The sequence below is a fragment of the Nannobrachium achirus genome (assembly GCF_963921795.1).
Source record: "Nannobrachium achirus genome assembly, chromosome: 22".
NCBI lineage: Eukaryota > Metazoa > Chordata > Actinopteri > Myctophiformes > Myctophidae > Nannobrachium > Nannobrachium achirus.
The window spans coordinates 34,622,302-34,640,683 of record NC_137829.1 but is presented as its reverse complement, the minus strand read 5'-3'; the positions used below and the strand labels follow the sequence as shown (position 1 = coordinate 34,640,683).

Genomic DNA, 18,382 nt, shown 5'->3' with positions numbered 1-18,382 from the left:
AATACTTTAATTGTATTAGTAGACTTCACCAGACCACAGGTAGTTGAATAGATACGGCATCAACCATGTAATCACAACGCCTCCAGTTCAATTCCGGCTCAGCTGGACTTTCTTTCCTCCTTTCTGCCTTCAATGTCCTGGTTCTCTGCTACACACATCTTAAAGGTTACCATTATAGGTGCCTATCCTAAGCTGAATTACCAATAGAGAACCTATAAAGAACCATACAGGGGCTGTAGCACCTCTGGATCAGCCCTATGATTCCTTAGTTTAGGTTTAGAGTAGAGTTAACCCATTTAGACCTGAGGCCGATTCTAAAAACACCTTCACCTGAAATATTTATTAAAAAATAAAAATATATAAGGGGTTCCCGGTCTGAGGGAACATAGATACACTCCCTAGCACCTCAACCACCCCTTAGAATCGAATATGTTTTGTATCCATCTATCCAACAGTATATAGGGTTAACTAGCCTGTTCTTTTTAACCCCAGGGTGCTGAAGGTCAAGTGGAGGAGAATGGTTTGCAGATCAGTGGGACGTTCAGCCCCGCTGATTTACAGATCAGTGGAGCTTTCAGCCTGAATGCAGACTCCTCGTCTAGCAGACCCACGGCCTCCTTCAACCCTGGACGAGTCTCCGCTTCCGCAGGACAGCCCGTTCAGAACGGAGACACGGGGTCGCACGCCAGGACTGGTAAAACTCTGATACTATACGCATCGTGCACGCACCCCACTTGACACAATTAGACTCAGGGCGACCTCGTACATGTACGCTCAAGGAACTGACCGTTGCTGTCACACATCCAAAGACACACATTTTAACAATTTATGTCCTCTTAAAATGAAATGTATATTTGTGTATAAGGACACAAATATTACGGTGCAACAAGGTTACACTCACAAAAGTCGAGGCATATGTCCGCATGATACAGCAAGCATGTCATGTCACCCAGCCCTCCATTGGCACCAGCAGCAGCGTCTCCGCATGGTGGCTGACACTCATAGCAGAGACGGCACAGCACTCTGCCAGCCCTCCTGCCTCTTTCCTGGTCATCCCAAGTTGTGGAAACCCCCTCTAACAACCAGTCCGCAGGCATATCCCAGGCTGGACCTCCAGATCCCCCCCCCCCCCCCCCCCCCCCCCCCCACACACACACACACACACACACACACACACACACACACACACACACACACACACACACACAGACAGACAGACATAGTCCATTGCTTTTACTTAAAGATGTGTGTGTATACACCACCACTTCATTCATTCACTTTAGTTCTGCTCAGAATAAAATATGGCTGCATTTTCCATGGCTCTGATTTGCACTGTCTCTGTATTTTGGTCCGTCCAGACTCCTGGATCTCCCAGTCAGCGTCATTCCCTCGCAATCAGAAACAGACAGGGGTGGACTCTCCTTCTCCAGCCACCCCCCTCACTAAACCTCCCGGCCAGTCCTCTTCATCCTCCTCTTCCTCAGGGTCTCAGCAACAGCCCAGGACAGTCAAGGTACCTGCTGTGTTTGCTATGGTCCTCTGTAACCCTCTGTTGCCCACCCCTTCGTTTCTTAGTTTCTTCTGTTGCTCATGCTTTTTTCTTTATTTCAGATTCTTTATTTCAGTAACTTGCATAGCTGCCCAGGGCTACCATTGCCCCTTGCTTTGGTCTCCATGGTCACTGAAAAGAAAACCCACTTTTTCATTGGGTTTGATTATGCCACTAACACTGCCAGGATGGCTTTTTCAATTAGAATAAATGTCCGCCTGTTCTATCAAGCATTTCATGAAAAACTGTAAACCTTATACAATGTTGACTTACCGGTACTTTTATGTCAAGATTCAAGATTCAATAACTTTATTGCCATGTCAACAAGTTGATAGGAATTTGTCTTGGTTCACTCTCAAACATAAAACAAGAAACAAAAACAAGGACAGTGCGCATATATGGATACCCATAAACACACACAAGAGTAAACAACGGGAAACAATCCCCAGCAGCAGTTTAAAGTGCTATATACATAAACAGTATATTGCCACATAAGTGCATAACGAGTCAGTGCAAGTTCAGATGTCTAATAGCTATGGAGTAGGTGCTGTCTCTGAAGCGGGATGTTTTGCTTATAATGCTTCTGTATCTCCTGCCTGATGGGAGGAGCCATAGGCACAAGGCTGAGTGCTAATCATAGCGATGTTTACATTCAGTACAACAGTTCAAATTATTATTCTTTTAAATAATTATTTTGGGGCTTTTATGGCTTTTATTGACTGACAGGAAATGGGGAGAGTAGAGAGTGACATGCAGCAAAGGTCGTCGGGAACGGGATTCAAACCCACAACACACTGTCAGGCTGACATCGCAGCCTAAGGCACCCGGGCCCCCACACTGGCGACCAGTTTGGTGTTGATTATTTTTCCATTTATTCAGGTTAGGCAAAAATATCGCTCCTGTCAGAACTCAATCCAAAAATAAGTACAGTAACTGTTACAGTAGTAGGCTAACATTAGCTAGCTAGTGGAGTCATACGCTACGGTAAAACGTTCCATTGCTGTATCCACTATCGGTATATACGTAGTGTGAGTGTCAGCAGCACCCATTACAATTACTGTACTTGGCTGGAACTAACTATTGTATAATGGACAATAATCTTTTATATACTGTGGTATATTGCCCCAACCACAAATCACTATCATCTTCTATGAATCACTGTCTCCTAGCTGTGGACACAAATATGTTTGTTTTCCTGCAGGACAGGAGTAAATTCACTTGTCCTGTGGCTGAAAACGTTTTTCGCACACAAACATGGTCATGTTTTCATGTGTTCGTAGGTCACCTGTGCCAACTGTAAGAAGCCCCTGAAGAAAGGGCAGACAGCCTACCAGCGTAAAGGATCAACACATCTGTTCTGCTCCACCACCTGCCTCTCCGCCTTCTCACATAAACCCGCCCCTAAGAAGAGCTGCACCATGTGTAAAAAGTATGACTTGATTCTTCTCTGATGCTGAAGGCATTCTGCCAGCACCAGTTGAACTGTGATTAAACGTTAGGTTTATGCATGCAGCAGCAGTTTGGGTGTTGAGCCTGCAGCATACTCAAACCGACCATGAACTTTGTTCGGCTAGAGTAGGCCAGTAAGAAAGAATATATAATAAAATGACATCATAAGGCAGTGTCTTTCAGAACTTTGTTTGGCTAGTTTGAAAAATTTGGAGGTGCAAGAACATTGTGTGATTGGTCAGACTCTCGATGCACAGATGATTTACATCGTTTTATTTCCGCAGTCTGTCAGCAATGTACCACGGACAGTTTTGAGGAAACATTGGCTGAGGATAATACCTCTTTAAGCGACTACAAACACAGCGCGTTAGCAAGGCCTGCCGAAAAAGTCTGTGTGTATATACTGTACATATACTATGTATGTTATGTTTACATGTTTGTGTATGCATGTACATGGTACGCATCTTTGTCATTTGTACTGTGTATTTGTGTGTGTTTGTTCCAGGGACATCACTACAATGAAGGGTACCATCGTGGCTCAGGTGGACTCCAGTGAACAGTTCCAGGAGTTTTGCAGCACTGGATGTCTGGGGGCCTACGAGAACAAGCAGAACCCACCCAAGTCTACCATCAAGACCAAGTGCACCGTGTGTGGCAAACTGACCGAGGTGAGACTCCAACATGACCAAACTATTCATGAAGTCAGTCTAACACAGTGGTTCTCAAACATTTTAATGTCAAGGACCCCCAAATTTATACCAGTACCAGGGAGAGTGGATGGACCTTCAAGGGATCCTGTTTACCGCCTTCCCAAATACAAACAAATTAACTCATTTAGTGCCCCTGAAATTAACGGATTATAAAGTCCACGATGCCACCTTCAGGCTGCATTCACTCCCGTTATCTTATTTTGAAGGCCAGAAGTCCACAGCGTAAACACTTCCGGTCTGACGTCATCGCGTCCTGCGCCGGAACCGATCGTTGTTTACGTGGTGTCATGGCGGATCGGCTCGGAGCTTTTCTCCATGTGCTTTATAAGCGAGCATTTGCCTCCATCTTCGCTTCTAAAGTGTAGTTTTGAGATAATGGACATTAAAGATGAGATCCCCCGTCCACCTCAATGTTATGGGATGACTATTTTGTGCTCGTGGAGCCGTGATGATGAGAAATCAGCGACGGATTTCGGCTCCGGACCTTCCGCCATTGTACTCGGTAATATATCCGCCGTTACAGTAATATATTACTTTTCACGAGTATACTCGGGATTGGCACTCCGGGTACTCGAGTACTTTTCACGAGTCTTCTCGGGATTGGCACTATACGAGTTAAAAAAGGTAAACAGGGTCCCAAAAGGGGCTACAACCATATCCTACTACCACAGCCGGTTTTCTCCGTAAAGACCTCCTTCTGACCTTTTTGGCGCTTTTGAATAGAGTATATTCCTATATCTTACGGCAACGTAATACAATTTAGGCATCTAGCAGATGCTCTCGTCCAGAGTGACTTATGATCGGCGTAAGTGGCTGGAACCCTAGTCAACAAATGAAAGGGTAAATGGTCTAGCAAAGTGAGTGCAAAGAAAACGTATTTGTATTTAATTGATTATTTTATTAGACAAAAATGGAGAACAGTACAAGAATAGTCAATACAATTGAAATGTAGTACAGTACAAGTACAGTTAAACACCCTGCCTAAAAAGAACATCTCAAATAAGACCTTTTACTGCCTTTTTTACGTTGAAAGCCCTCAGTTTTTAATTCACTTGGTGACAGTGACAAGAGACATGTCGAGCATACCTGGCTCTAGGTGGGCAGCCATCTGCCTTGAGCGGTTGAGTTGAGAGTAAGAGAGAGAGAGGAAGCCAGGGACTGGTGTACAGCAAACAATACAGGGGTCTAATAGTCACGAATCATAGATGCCTGTCGGGTGAGTAAGCACTAAACCCTAGGAAGAAGTCAAGTTAGTAACATGCAAACGGTATATATATCTCTAAATTACATGCCTAGCACGAACAAGTAACTAACATACCATCTGTACTATATGAAACTATCATCTATCAAAATGTTGAAGAAGTGGAAGGAAAAGTGTTAGGCCCTAGCAGCAAGGGGGCGGAGTGGAGTCTGATGCGGTGGGAAATGGGAGTGAGTCTGCAGTTCTGACTGATGGAGAGGTCATTCCACAGCCTGGGATCTGGATTGTTCTAGTGTGTAAGAAGGGCTGAAGGGCTGGATCATGTCCCGACAGTAAGGGGGCTGCCATGTACTGTATGCCCTTGACTGCCTTGTAGGTAATCAGCAGCGTTTTGAATTGAATGTATGCAGCAACCATAAGCCACTGAAAGGAACCCTGAAAAGGGGAGATGATGGATATAGCTCCTGTAGAGTCTGTGTCCATATGATTTGATCGATTTGGATGGACACGCACAGGCTCAGTCCACGGTTCCCGCCTTTGAATAGTTCAGCATACAGTGGGTGTTTATTTATGTGGCCGACAGTACAAAGGCCGGGCCTTTAGCCAATGAGGGAGCAACGTTCTCGGTCACGTCACCACCAACCAACAATTGACGTCACATACCCCACAGACAGAGCTCATCTCCCTACTTGCGCGCTCTGCTGGTGCACAAGCAGGACATATTTGGCTATGAGTGCACAAGACACAAGTTGGCACCTCAACAGAGTGCAGTCTAGTTTTATCTGAAAGGGGGCACTTCCAGTTAAAAAATTCAGAGAATGTGTAATTAAGAATTGTGACAGAAAATATCCTTTCGCCCATTCTCCATATCCTGTTGGCACATGGAAATGTTTTCATTTTTTAACCCATGTTTACATAAAATGATCAATTCTATCATCATGCAGTTTATTAATAAATAAATGCTTTCTCTCTTCTTTTGTCTCTTGATCCAACAGATCCGGCACGAGGTGAGCTTCAAAACGGTGACCCACAAGATCTGCAGTGACGCCTGCTTCAACCGCTACCGCATGGCCAACGGTCTCATCATGAACTGCTGTGAGCAGTGTGGAGACTACCTGCCCAGTAGAGCCACTGCCAACCACTTCTTGCTGGTGGACGGAAAGCAGAAACGCTTCTGCTGCCAGAACTGCATCAAGGACTTCAGACAGGTAGGTAGCTGATTTATACCTGGTTGATTGACTATTGACGATACATGACACCGGTGCAAATGTATGTATGAATCGCCCCTAAGGGAGGAGCGAGGAAGAACTGCAAGCATTGCAGATTTGTACTAAAGATGGGTACACGTAAAAGATGCACTATTTTGTTGCTAAGCAATTATAGACTATATACTAGAACTGCCTTATTGGCTGGTATACTTTTATTTGTTGCCTAGCAACATCATCTCTTTTCTTTTTCATCTCTATTCTATCATGATGAAGTGTTGGGAACTATTGGGTGCCTTGAAATCGGTTGCGTGGGCCATGTCTAGAAGGAGACCATGGGGTGGCGAATTCTCTCTAGCCAAATGCTGGTTATTCCAGCTGCTGGTGGTGATGTCTATTCACCATATTCCTGGCCCTCTCTATGGAGGCTGCCATTTTCTTTTACAGAGGGTGCTAGAGAGTTTTTCTCTGTGTGCTGCTTCAAAAACATCTTTTCACTTCCTCCCAAGTCTAAGAACAAGAGATCCCAAGTAAGGAAGTGACAGGGAATTGTCTGTTGCCAGATATTGCCAAAGAAACAAGCGGCCAGGTCTATGAATAATAAGCCCAATAGAATTAACTAGGTTCAGTTTTACTACTTTACATTTACATTTGAAAATAGCAGATCAGCAAGCTCACAATGTGTCACATTGCGACACATTGTGAGCTTGTATATTTGATAATTAAAACATATTGAGGAAAAAAAAAAAAAAAAAATTGAATATTTTTGAAACATTTTAACAACATAAATCTGTGGAGGTCCCTGGCACCACATATTTTCAGATGGGAGTCTGCGACTGTGGACAAATATGTTTATCTGGGGTCCTTGATATGAAAAGATTTGGGAACCACTGATTTAAAAAATATTAGAAAGTAACACAAATTGCTTATTATAAGCAGACATGGCAACACAGGTTCATTCAGAGCCCAGAGCCCAGAACACCTCTACTGACACTTTAATGCAAGGACACAGGAAACCAAATGATGTTTTTAAATGTTCTTTAAGGATATGAAGGAAGCCGGGGGCGGGGCCAGGAATATGGTGAATATACTAGCTATTGATTCGGTAGGCAGCAAACCATCGTCTGGATGTTCTACTGTAAAGATCATCATGGGCGGCAGTGGCTCAGGGGTAGAGTTGCCGTCTTAGAACACAGAGGGTCTGAAAGGTTCCCAGTTCGATCCTGGGCCCCCCCAGAGTTGATGTCGAAGAGTCCTTGAGAAAGACTCTGAACCCCTAGCCTAGTTGCTCTCTGTAAGCATGTTGATACCTTGCTTGGTTTCCTCTGCCATCGGTGAATGAATGTGTGTGTGAATGGGTGAATATAATGCTCAATCTCTGTAAAGCACATTGGATAAAGGCGCTATATAAATGCACCATTCACGTACCATTTACCACGAGGGGCCAATAAAGTGAAATTAGAATGGCCATTTTGGATCGGCTGCTCTGCTTGTGCACTCGCTCGCCGATTGTCATGCTCAGGTGTGCCTCGCGAGCCTAAAGGCCTTGTTGTAGCTGTGCATGCCTTGATCTTGAATCTCTAGTGAATGCCCACAAGCAGGACTTAGTGTGCCCCCCAAAATCCTTTGGAAATCGCATACACACTTTACTGCCACTGTTGTGGTGATGACTTTACGGTGTTGTTGTCCCTCTAAATCGGTAAGCATCTCTGATTTCCTCATGCCTAAATAAAGAAGGAAATGCACAAGGCAGGCAGACTGTCCTTTCCTATAAATAGGAAAATCATATGTAACCCAGGCAAACAGGTGTTTGTATTTTTTTCACTTGTTGGGGGGTCATTTAAGAACAAATCAATATTCATACTATGTCCCCATTTATTCATACTATGTCCCCATTTATTCATACTATGTCCCCATTTATTCTTAATGTGATACATCTATTTGACTGCTTTTGAAATTGCTGGAAATATGAAAGTATAAGGTTTATTGTTTAATAGTTTTGGGGGGGTCGGGAAACATACTGCACATAATACGCTTAAAAGATTGTGTGTGTGTGTGTGTGTGTGTGTGTGTGTGTGTGTGTGTGTGTGTGTGTGTGTGTGTGTGTGTGTGTGTGTGTGTGTGTGTGTGTGTGTGTGTGTGTGTGTGTGTGTGTGTGTGTGTGTGTGTGTGTGTGTGTGTGTGTGTGTGTGAGTGCGCATCATGTTCAAGTTTGTTTAGTCCTAGAGACAGTAGCCTACAAGGGTTTTCTACCATTTTGAGATATATTTCTGCCTTCTGTCCTTGATGTCTTTTATTTTAATGTTTGACCTTCTGTTTCTACCCGTCTCTTTTGACCCCACTCTCTGTCTCGCTTTGGTGTTCCTCTGACATGGTTTATCATCTTGTGTTCCTAATCCCATCCCCCTGTACAAAACACACACATTGTCACATGCGGTCGACCCCAAGCTTTGTGATTTGGCTTTATTGTGGTCAATTTTATTTAATCCTTAAAAGGTTTTAAGCTTTAACTTTACTGTATGATAATGCTAGTCCTCCTCCTGTCAGGGACATATTTATATATGCATATCCTGGTACTGGCTTCTGGAGCAACCTAATTTCCCCTCATGCTGCATTCACAGTCACACTAGCGTCAACAAAGCTACAAAACGGCCAGGTCAGGTGTGGCCAACTCCATTGCTGCCAAGTTGCTGCTCAAGCCACACTGCTTAAATGAAAAGGGTAGGGTTAAATGGCACACTGAACTGGTTAACAACATGAATGACAGAAGGGAAATGGTTAAATAAAAACATAATATGATTGATTGATGCTTCACTGCATCACCAGAGTGTTGATAAAAGTTGAAGCCAGCTCAACTTGGTTTGTTGCGCGTCAAGCGTAATTTTGTAGCTTCATGCATGTTGCTGGCTTCCATTGAAAACGACTAGTTACCTCTAGCCCAGGGTTCCCCAATAGGCGGCCCGCGGGCCATTTGCGGCCCGCGGCGGGCTACTGTCTGGCCCCCACCAACCCCAGTAATAATGGTGGTATAAGAGCAGCAACAACACTAGCATATCGTCGTTATCGGGTGGAAACCTTGTATGTCCAAAACCTTTCGTTTTGTATTTTATCATCTAAAAAATTTACTAAACCTTTATTTTTATATTGATCTCATCTGTGTACCAGGCTCATAGTAAGCTGGCGAGCTGTGTGACCTGCAAGACCCTGATAAAGACTGGCGAGGTTCTCCACAGTCTGGGGGCCGGAGGCACCATGGGATCCTACTGCTCTGTCACCTGCATGAACAAGGGCAAAATGGCCATCACCCCCACCACCCCCAGTGAGTACCTAAACATACTGTAAATACCCCCAGCACCCCCAGTGAGTACCTAAACATGCTGTAAATACCCCCACCACCCTCATTGAGTACATATGCGCATGCACATTTTTGTCACCATACCATCTCTTGACAACAAGGGAGGCGTGCCAACAGCGAGGCCTTAAGGCTTGTGAGGCATGCCCGAGCTCGCCGAGCAGTCGATGAGTGTACTGTCTGGCTTGGCAAGCCGTGGTGGACGGAATAGGTTATCACTAGGGATGCCACCGATAAATCGATTTTAATATTTCAAAATCGAAAATTACTATTTTATGGCTTAGTTAGTTAGTTTCAACCAAAATATAGGCTAGTACTAATAATACTAATAATAGTAAATGGCCATTGATTTATTATTCACACCAGCACCAACTGTAAACTAGAGTGGAGGAAGCCAGCAGCACAGCAGAGTGACTGCTGCCTGGCTGCTACACACATACCCCGCCCCTCCCTCCCTGTCTCAGACACACGTGTGATGGATTGTTGAAGAGTAGTAGTTACTAGTTAAAGGCTACCAATTACCCGAAGAGACATCTTGTACATGTAAATGTGCATTGCATTCCAGTAAAAAAATGAATAAAAAAAATGTTAATGTTAATCGATTATTGTGTATCATTATTTTATGCTTTAACTATTGAAAAATAGCAGATCTACAAGCTTACAGCGCGGCACTCGGCTGCGAGCTTGTAGATCTGCTATTTTTGAAAAATCGTGAAAATTAGAATGTTGACCCAATTCTATAGGTGTCTTTTGAATCCTTCTGTTAATGTTAATCGATTACTAATCGAAAAGTGCTGTAGAATATTACATTTTGGCATTCCTAGTTATCACCCGTTTCCAAATTGCACAATTATTATACTTGACAATGACGTGCACGTTAGGCCATCTTAACGTAAGCATGTAGCTAGCTAGCTAGTTGCATAATATAAACAGACTGGCTGAAAGCGGGTGCATGTGATGTCCTGCCAGCCTAAGGGAGGATGGCGTATCTTAGACCTGACTCTCATTTGGTGGACCAATTCATTCCTAAGGTGTTTGATAGAGTTAAGGTCAGGGCTCTGTGCAAAACTTTAAAATTATTCCTCGCTCATTTCAACAAACCATTTATGTATTCATGGCGGCGCTCTAGAATTATTCTACTATATTATAGTGTAGTCTGTAGTATATATACGGAAGAGAATAGGTTAGTTTTAGAGACCTTGTTTGAAGGTAGCATGGTATCATGAGGCGTCTTCACGTACGTGTGTGTGTGTACGTGTGTGCGTGTGCGTGCGCAGACGCAGAGCCAACGTGTCATTACTGTAAGAAGAACTCGCTGCCTCAGTACCAGGCCACACTACCGGAGGGGAACGTCCTCAACTTCTGCAGCTCACAGTGTGTCACCAAGTTCCAGGTAACACCTCAGTGTCTGTTGTCCCACATCAAACCCCATGTGTCTTTGTGTCTACAGCTGCAATTGAGGTTGCCCTTGAACATGCAGAGACTGAAGAATTTGAATCACGGTCGCTTCCAAGACCAAATGATATTACACTCGGTAGATAATTTTAGTAGCCAATAATTGTTTTACCCCCTTTTTCTACCCAATTTAGTCCTTATGCCAATTCATTCCTCCCCACACACATTTCTGTGTTGTCACTGCTGTTGTACCCTACTGACTCACCTGCCAGTGAGGAGCCCCCACTGACAGGTGCCGCCCCAGCCCGTAGGAGTATGTGCAATGACCAATATTGCACTCCCCGCCCCGGCTTCCCTCCCTATTACACTCCTATTTTCTCATTTGTTATGCAGTGACAAAGAAATGTGGTTCCCCTGACACATCACTGTGACATCTCAGGTGATGTCAGATACTCAGAGCAGAGATCTCCATATATGGGCATAAACAGGTGACATCAGTCTTAAGGATCTCCATATATGGGCACAAAAGGGATTGTATCCCAGATGATGCCCTGTTGGAGAACCACACTATGATCTCCATATATGGCATAAAAGGGATTGTATCCCTTTTATGCCCATATGTGGAAATATGGAGATCCCTGATGTCCACATCACTGTGACATCACTGTGACATCACTGGAGATCCCTGATGTCATCGATATACACCACTGGCCAGATGGCCAAGACATGGTGCGACCTTGCCGCCCTGAGGCGTCTTACTGGTTATTATTATGATTATTTTGGATGTTATGGCGGGATACATTCTGAAGTTACAACAGTGTTCATAAGACTTTCATTGAATTCATTATTTCCAGAATGCTCCAACGCTCCAAACGACCACCAATGGCCAGACACTCCTCCCCACTACAAACAGCAGCGTCCAGCTCAAATGTAATTACTGCAGGGGAGCCTTCAGCCTGAAGCCTGAAACCTTGGACTGGGAGGTGAGACCACTCCATTGATTGATTCAAATGTAGATTTTTGTCGTTGTTTTATTCTAGGTTTGTACAGTTTCACAAAAGGGAAATACACAAAAAACAGAAGTCATCTAATGACACCCGTTAACACTCAAATTCTCTTAAATACACGCAGAAATATCACAATGCACTTACACGCTCACACACTCACCCACACTGTCACAGTGCTAATATTGTCCAGGTGAAATAGAGGAAGGGGTGGGGAATTCAGTTTGAACAAAGGGACGATGGTGACACAAACCTGAACAAATTAGGTCCTCACAGCATGGCTATAAGCTACTATCCTTTATCACTAGTTGAGGTTATTGTCTTTTCTCTGTACTTTATTATTCAAAAATGTCAACAGCACGGAGGTACGATAAAACACTTAGGCTAAAAAGATAACTTATAAGACCATAATGGTCCCCAGGATGTATTTTCTTTTTGGCATCACTTGTTTAATTCTGTGACTGAAGCCAAAATGTCACCATGTCCAACAGATACGCTACAGCCTATGAAGTTTATTCCTGAAGAGCATACTGAAGTATCCAATTTTAGGCCAAATGTATTTATTTTTTTACCCCTCTACTGATGGGAACAAATGAAAGTCAATGGACCGTCCTCATAAAGTATGTTAAGATAAGTGTGTGTGTCTGTCTGTCTTAAGGACAAGGTGTACCAGTTCTGTAGTAAGCCATGCTGCGAGGACTACAAGAAGCTGCACTGCATCGTGACGTTCTGTGAGTACTGCCAGGAGGAGAAGACCCTCCACGAGACGGTCCAAATCTCTGGCGTCAAGAGACCCTTCTGTAGCGAAGGTAGTGTACTCTGCTGAATTGATTCTTTTTCAAGGACCCCAGTTTGATATGCATTAGACCAGTGGTTCTCAACCTCGGGGGGGGGGGGTCCCCAAATTATTTTGGGGGGTCCCCAGATGATTAACTTAATGTGGAACATTGTTTTCTCACTCAACAGTAAACAAACCAACATGAAGTTTAAGTGTATAGAGGGTACAGTAGATGCACATTTCTAAAGGGACAATTTAAGGACTTTGTAATACCTTTAATACCTCTAAAATGACAAATTAAACAATTGTCAAAGGCAGAAATTGTGAAAATAGCCGATCTACATGCTCACAATGCCTCGCAACGCGAGGCGTTGTGAGCATGTAGATCTGCTATTTTCACAATAGAACCGTGTTATACAAAATGTAATGCCTCAACGCTTAGTGCTTGTCAGGGTTGGAGGGGTCCCCAGTTAAAATATGATTATTTTGGGGGTCACGGCCTGAAAAGGTTGAGAACCACTGCATTAGACTACAGACCCCTTTCCTAGCCATACATTATAACTGCTTGTAGAGTGCTTTTACTTTGGGACGGTATGTCTCTACAAGCGTTATAACGACGAGAGATAGAGTATGCCCGGTGAGGCCAGATTTCGCTCTAACTGCTCGAAACATGCACTAATGCAAAATACAAGGTGCTCACCTCATAGCGAAAAAGGTTCTCTGAGCGTTCGGAGCCTCCTTTGGATGTGTTAGTCCATATTTCTCCAATAAAGACATGTAAAGCAGGGGTCTTCAACAGGGGGTCCGGCCCCTAGGGGGTCCTCAGAGTTACTACTCTAAATCTACCTCCATATCTTTGTGTGATAAGAACTTTATTTTTTCTACACTAACCACTTGAACCCTAGTATCCCTATTCTGTGGAACATTAGCCAAGAATAGCCGATCTACAAGCTCACAATGCCTTGCGCTGCGAGGCGTTGTGAGCTTCTAGATCTGCTATTCTTGGCAAAGAGGTTTGGTATAGAGTGAAAAGAAAAGAAGACTAAGTATTGATGGTTCAAGTCGTTCAATGTCTAAAAATACACATTAAACCAACAATCTACCCTGATGATATTGCTGTCAAACAAGTCTAAGCTGTCTCAGAAATCTATGAAAATGTTTGATCTGCAACACAATTTCATACAATACGTAGTGGGGGTCACTGCTTCAGCTCTATCTCAGCTAAGGGGTCCTTGGCCTGAAAACGTTGAAGACCCCTGCCTGCAGTAAAGCCTTCGATGTTTATTTGACTTTTAAGATGGAGAGTGTACAAATGGAACCAAGCTGGGTTCCATCTGGACCATTGGGTCCAGATGGACCCAATGGCGTTGTGTGCTTGTAGATCGGCTGTTATCACTAGTTTAGTACATTTTATAGATGATAAATACAAAACGAACGGTTTTGGACATAGGCCTGGCCTACAAGTTTTCCACCCGACAACGACAACATGCTATAAATATAAGGTGCTGGGAGTGGAAATTATAATGTAGGGGTGCCTCGGATTAAAAGAATATTGATGGGGTGCCCTGAGACCAAAAAGTTTGGGAACCCCTGCTGTATACAGAGCTCCCTCTCACCACCAGCACAGCACATGGTTATCTGATAACAAGCTACCCCTGCACCTGGGAAACACAGAGGACAGCTTGTTTGGGACCACAGTGAAATTAATTGTCCGGCATTATTGTGGAGTTCAGAGGGGAGGTTATTTGCAGCCAAGACCTCTATAAAACATCTGGACAGTGAACGGGATGCAGATCTAGTAACGGGTAGCACCCGAGCAGTGGGTCGTACCAGGCTGGTGAGGAGCATCCCAATGTTCTGGCTCGAGTCTGTCCGTCTCTCCACAGACAGATATGGAGATATCTGTATCTGACTATCTGTGTCATAATTCACCAGCACATTGGCATGTATCCGGGCCCTGCTTAACCAGGCTTGCCTAGTCTCGTTTTTAGCCTACCACCTCGGTGAGAGAACCAACTGAATTAATTACATATTAGTTACTTTCTGACTTACTGTCAAAAGCATGGCTTTGTTCATCTGCAGTTTAAAAAACACAATCTGACTGTAATGTAAAGGCTTATGCACACCTTCAGTTTCTTGTAGATGGGACGAAGGAAAGAACAGAGAGGTTCTGGGCACTGTCCCAGTCCGTCTTCTCTCTCTCTTAAGACTGAATTGTTGCACGCAGGTGTCACACACCCAAAATAGCGGCTCTACAAGCTCACAACACTTTATGAGCTTGTAGATCTGCTGTTTTCGGTGCGCCTCACCGGTGCTCAACTAAGCATAAACCATGCTTAAGTCTCTTTTCCATCCAACCCCTCTCTCTCCACCTTTACCCTCTCTCACTCTGTCTCTCCGACTGTCCACATACATTCTCATTCTTTCTTTCTTTCCCCCTCCCTCCTCTCCCAGGCTGTAAGTTGCTGTTCAAGCAGGACTTTGTGAGGCGTCTGGGCTTGAAGTGTGTAAGCTGTAATCACTGCAACCAGCTGTGCAAGAGAGGGGTGACCAGGCAACTGGGGGGAATGAACAGGGACTTCTGCAGTGAAGCCTGCGCCCAGAAGTTCAACGACTGGTACTATAAGGTCAGTCCGATGCGGTGGTTTTTAAGCTCCATTACTGAAAATAGGCAATCTACAAGTTTATAATGCATCCATTAAGAGTTTAGAGATCAGCAAAATTTGCCACATGACATCTTCGTAGTACTGAATGTAATTAAGCATTACGTGTTAATTTGCATGCTGTGATGTTAAATGATGACGGTAGTTTATAGTAAGTATGATTGAGGCAACCTGATTAGTTCATTACCATCATTATGATAATTGTGATAAAGATGAGTAAGTTACTGTGATTGAAGCTCCATCATGGCTCAACTTGGCAATGCATCATCCACATAACGTCACAGGTTCGATTCCCGGGTCCAGGACCCTTTTTGCCGGTCATCCATCCTAGTCTATACCCTCACCGTGCCGTCATTTATAACTAAAATACTTCATAAATAAATGCCACCTGATGAGTATTGATCTCCCCCTTGCATATGGTCCGATACAGCATTCATTCCTTTCTGTGGAGCATGGTTGGATAGAAGGGGGCTCGTGTGGAACGATGCGACAGCTGGTGAATTATCCGACCCAGCAGCCAGTGTGGAACGCCAGCTGTGTATTCTTACCCTGTGTTTCCCCTGGCGTCCACTAGGCGGCGAGGTGTGACTGCTGCAAGGTGCAGGGCCACCTGGCAGAGTCTGTGCAGTGGAGATCCGAGATGAAGCACTTCTGTGACCAGCAGTGTCTGCTCCGCTTCTACCTCCAGCAGAACGAGCCCATCCTGGTCACACAGAAAGGCCCGGAGAACACCAGCCTAGGTACAGTGGTGGAAAGTAACCAAGTGCATTTACTTATAACTACTCTACTTTATTATTATTGAGTTATTTGTACTTTACTTGAGTATTTCCAATTTCCAATTCTTTTACTTCTATTCCACTACATTTATTTGAAAAATGTAGTTGCTAGTTACTTTGTAGATTTATTTTATTATTGCAAAACATACATTTAACCACTTCAGTCTTATATACATTTCGGCCATTTGAAAATAGCCGATCTACAAGCTCACAATGCATCGCGATGCAATGCATTGTGAGCTTGTAGATCTGCTATTTTCCAAAAGGTGTGTCTGGACGTGTGCGTTTATTTTATTGTATAGATTCTTCTGATGTATTCATTCTTTCACCAGGGTTTGACATGCCATCAGCCAAACTAGGGGTAAGTAATAAATGGACTAGATTGTGTTTTTGCCGTCTTAATTACACAATTGTAAAGTGGCTCTTTATGCATCTTAATTACACAGTTGTAATATGGCTCATGGAGTGGTTTGTTGTAATCTTTATCTATCTACCTACCTAACTAGCTGAACCTTGCTGCATGCTGTGTTGTAGGTTATAGACCAGGGCACGGTGGTGTATGCAGGAGGAGGGCAGGTGAAGGACGTCAAGAACAAGGCTGTTCTCTGCAAACCCCTCACACTCACCAAGGCCACCTACTGCAAACCTCACATGCAGAGCAAGCTCTTACAAACAGGTAAGACCAGCCAAGCGTCCCGCTAGCCAATCACAGCGCATCCTGTGAAGCTTGGCCAATAATGGGACCCTGGGCGTACAACAAACCTTGAGCTGTGGACATTTTCGAACATGTTTTTCCCTTCGGTTTTTGACCGGACAAAGCCAGATGTTGAGAGGAATTGTAGGTTTAAAGTCAATCAATCATTTATTAAAGTGTTAAGCACTTTGTAGCTGTTTAAAAATAAAATAAAAGAGCTAAACATTTAAAGTTCATTATTAAAGTGTATTATTACCAGTAACAGTGGTTGTAGTAGGAAATGTGGTTTACACCGGGCGTGTGTGCGTGTGTGTGTGCGTGCTATCAGATGTGGACGACGGTGTGAAGAGGGAGTACATTCCTGTGCCAATCCCTGTACCAGTCTTCATCCCAGTACCCATGAACATGTACTCCCAGGTCACGCCATCCCTACTACCCATGCCTCTACCGGTAAGAAAACAACTGTAAGAAGTCACAGCATACAGTACGGTATATGCAGTATATACAGCAAACCTTAAGCCATTTAGACATGGAACATGTCTGTGTCACGTTAGACTTGAACCACTTAAACCATTATTTTATGCTTTTAGCTATTAAAAAATAGCAGATGTACAAGCTCACAGCGCAGCACCGAGTGTGCTATTTTTGAAAAATCTCGAAAATGTGTGCAAGTCTTATAGAATATTTTGACCCCATTTTATTAATGTCTTCTAAATCAGTGGTTCTCAAACCTTTTCATGTCAAGGACCCCCAAAATTACATGTATTTGGCCGTGGACCCCCATCTCAAAATATATTGTTCCAGGGACCCCCACAAGCTGAAATTTGAGTTACAAAAGTTTGCTTTGAAAATTATATATTCAAAGATTTCCCCAAAAAATCGTCCAGTAGAGTAAACTGTGTCAGCGTCTAACCTTAACCACTAAGAAAAGAAAAAGAAAAGTATACAGTACCACCATTGTTTAATTCTCTCCACCCTACTGTCCAGAACCAGTAATGCACGGCAGCTTCAAGCTACAGCCTCACTCCATGCTCTGCTTGTGTCCTTTCCAGGTACCAGTGCCACTGTTCCTGCCCACCACACTGCAGGGGGCCGAGCAGATAGTTCAGTACATCAGCGATCTGAAGAAACAGGCGTCCTCTGATGCCACGGTAGACAAGGTGATCGCTGAGGAACAGAAACCAGGTACGCCCCCTGGCCATGTCTTAGTTTCATTACTGTGGGGAAAATGTATTGAGCTCACTTACATTCAATTCTAAAATCAGATTTGTTAACTATTCCGACTTAAGTCGGGATGTTTCTTAGTGTAAACCCGCAGCCTGCGCTCTGTGGCACCCGGCACTGAAGCAAAAACTCAAATCCCCATAATCCATCGGGAGAAAACGGAATCAGGAAGTGTAATCCACCGTTGGAAGCAATGGAATGATCTGCAGAAAAATGGCTTTATCTCGGAATCCATCTTCAGATCGCGTTCTTGTTTAAAACTAGCCCTTCTCTACGGAACATAAAAAAGCGCGGATGGCTGCAGTTGTAATTGTGATGAAAGAAAAGACGAATCGCCATTCGTCCAAATGTAATCGGATTACTTCCGGGGACCAGTGCTGCG

General features: G+C 43.9%; 1 protein-coding gene across 3 annotated transcripts in view; it reads left to right on the top strand.

Annotated features, from left to right (window-relative positions):
• The window catches only part of zmym2 (zinc finger, MYM-type 2), a 47,058-nt gene that overhangs the window by 12,640 nt on the left and 16,036 nt on the right, over window positions 1-18,382 (top strand). For all 3 annotated transcript variants that reach the window (XM_080752495.1, XM_080752496.1, XM_080752497.1), the window contains exons 3-17: window positions 493-694; window positions 1,359-1,513; window positions 2,830-2,978; window positions 3,504-3,666; window positions 5,905-6,117; window positions 9,280-9,433; window positions 10,744-10,859; window positions 11,716-11,844; window positions 12,524-12,674; window positions 15,098-15,270; window positions 15,881-16,046; window positions 16,415-16,443; window positions 16,617-16,758; window positions 17,105-17,226; window positions 17,829-17,961. In XM_080752495.1, the coding sequence (XP_080608621.1) occupies window positions 493-694; window positions 1,359-1,513; window positions 2,830-2,978; window positions 3,504-3,666; window positions 5,905-6,117; window positions 9,280-9,433; window positions 10,744-10,859; window positions 11,716-11,844; window positions 12,524-12,674; window positions 15,098-15,270; window positions 15,881-16,046; window positions 16,415-16,443; window positions 16,617-16,758; window positions 17,105-17,226; window positions 17,829-17,961 (2,197 nt within the window). The remainder of the gene's footprint in view (window positions 1-492; window positions 695-1,358; window positions 1,514-2,829; window positions 2,979-3,503; window positions 3,667-5,904; window positions 6,118-9,279; window positions 9,434-10,743; window positions 10,860-11,715; window positions 11,845-12,523; window positions 12,675-15,097; window positions 15,271-15,880; window positions 16,047-16,414; window positions 16,444-16,616; window positions 16,759-17,104; window positions 17,227-17,828; window positions 17,962-18,382) is intronic.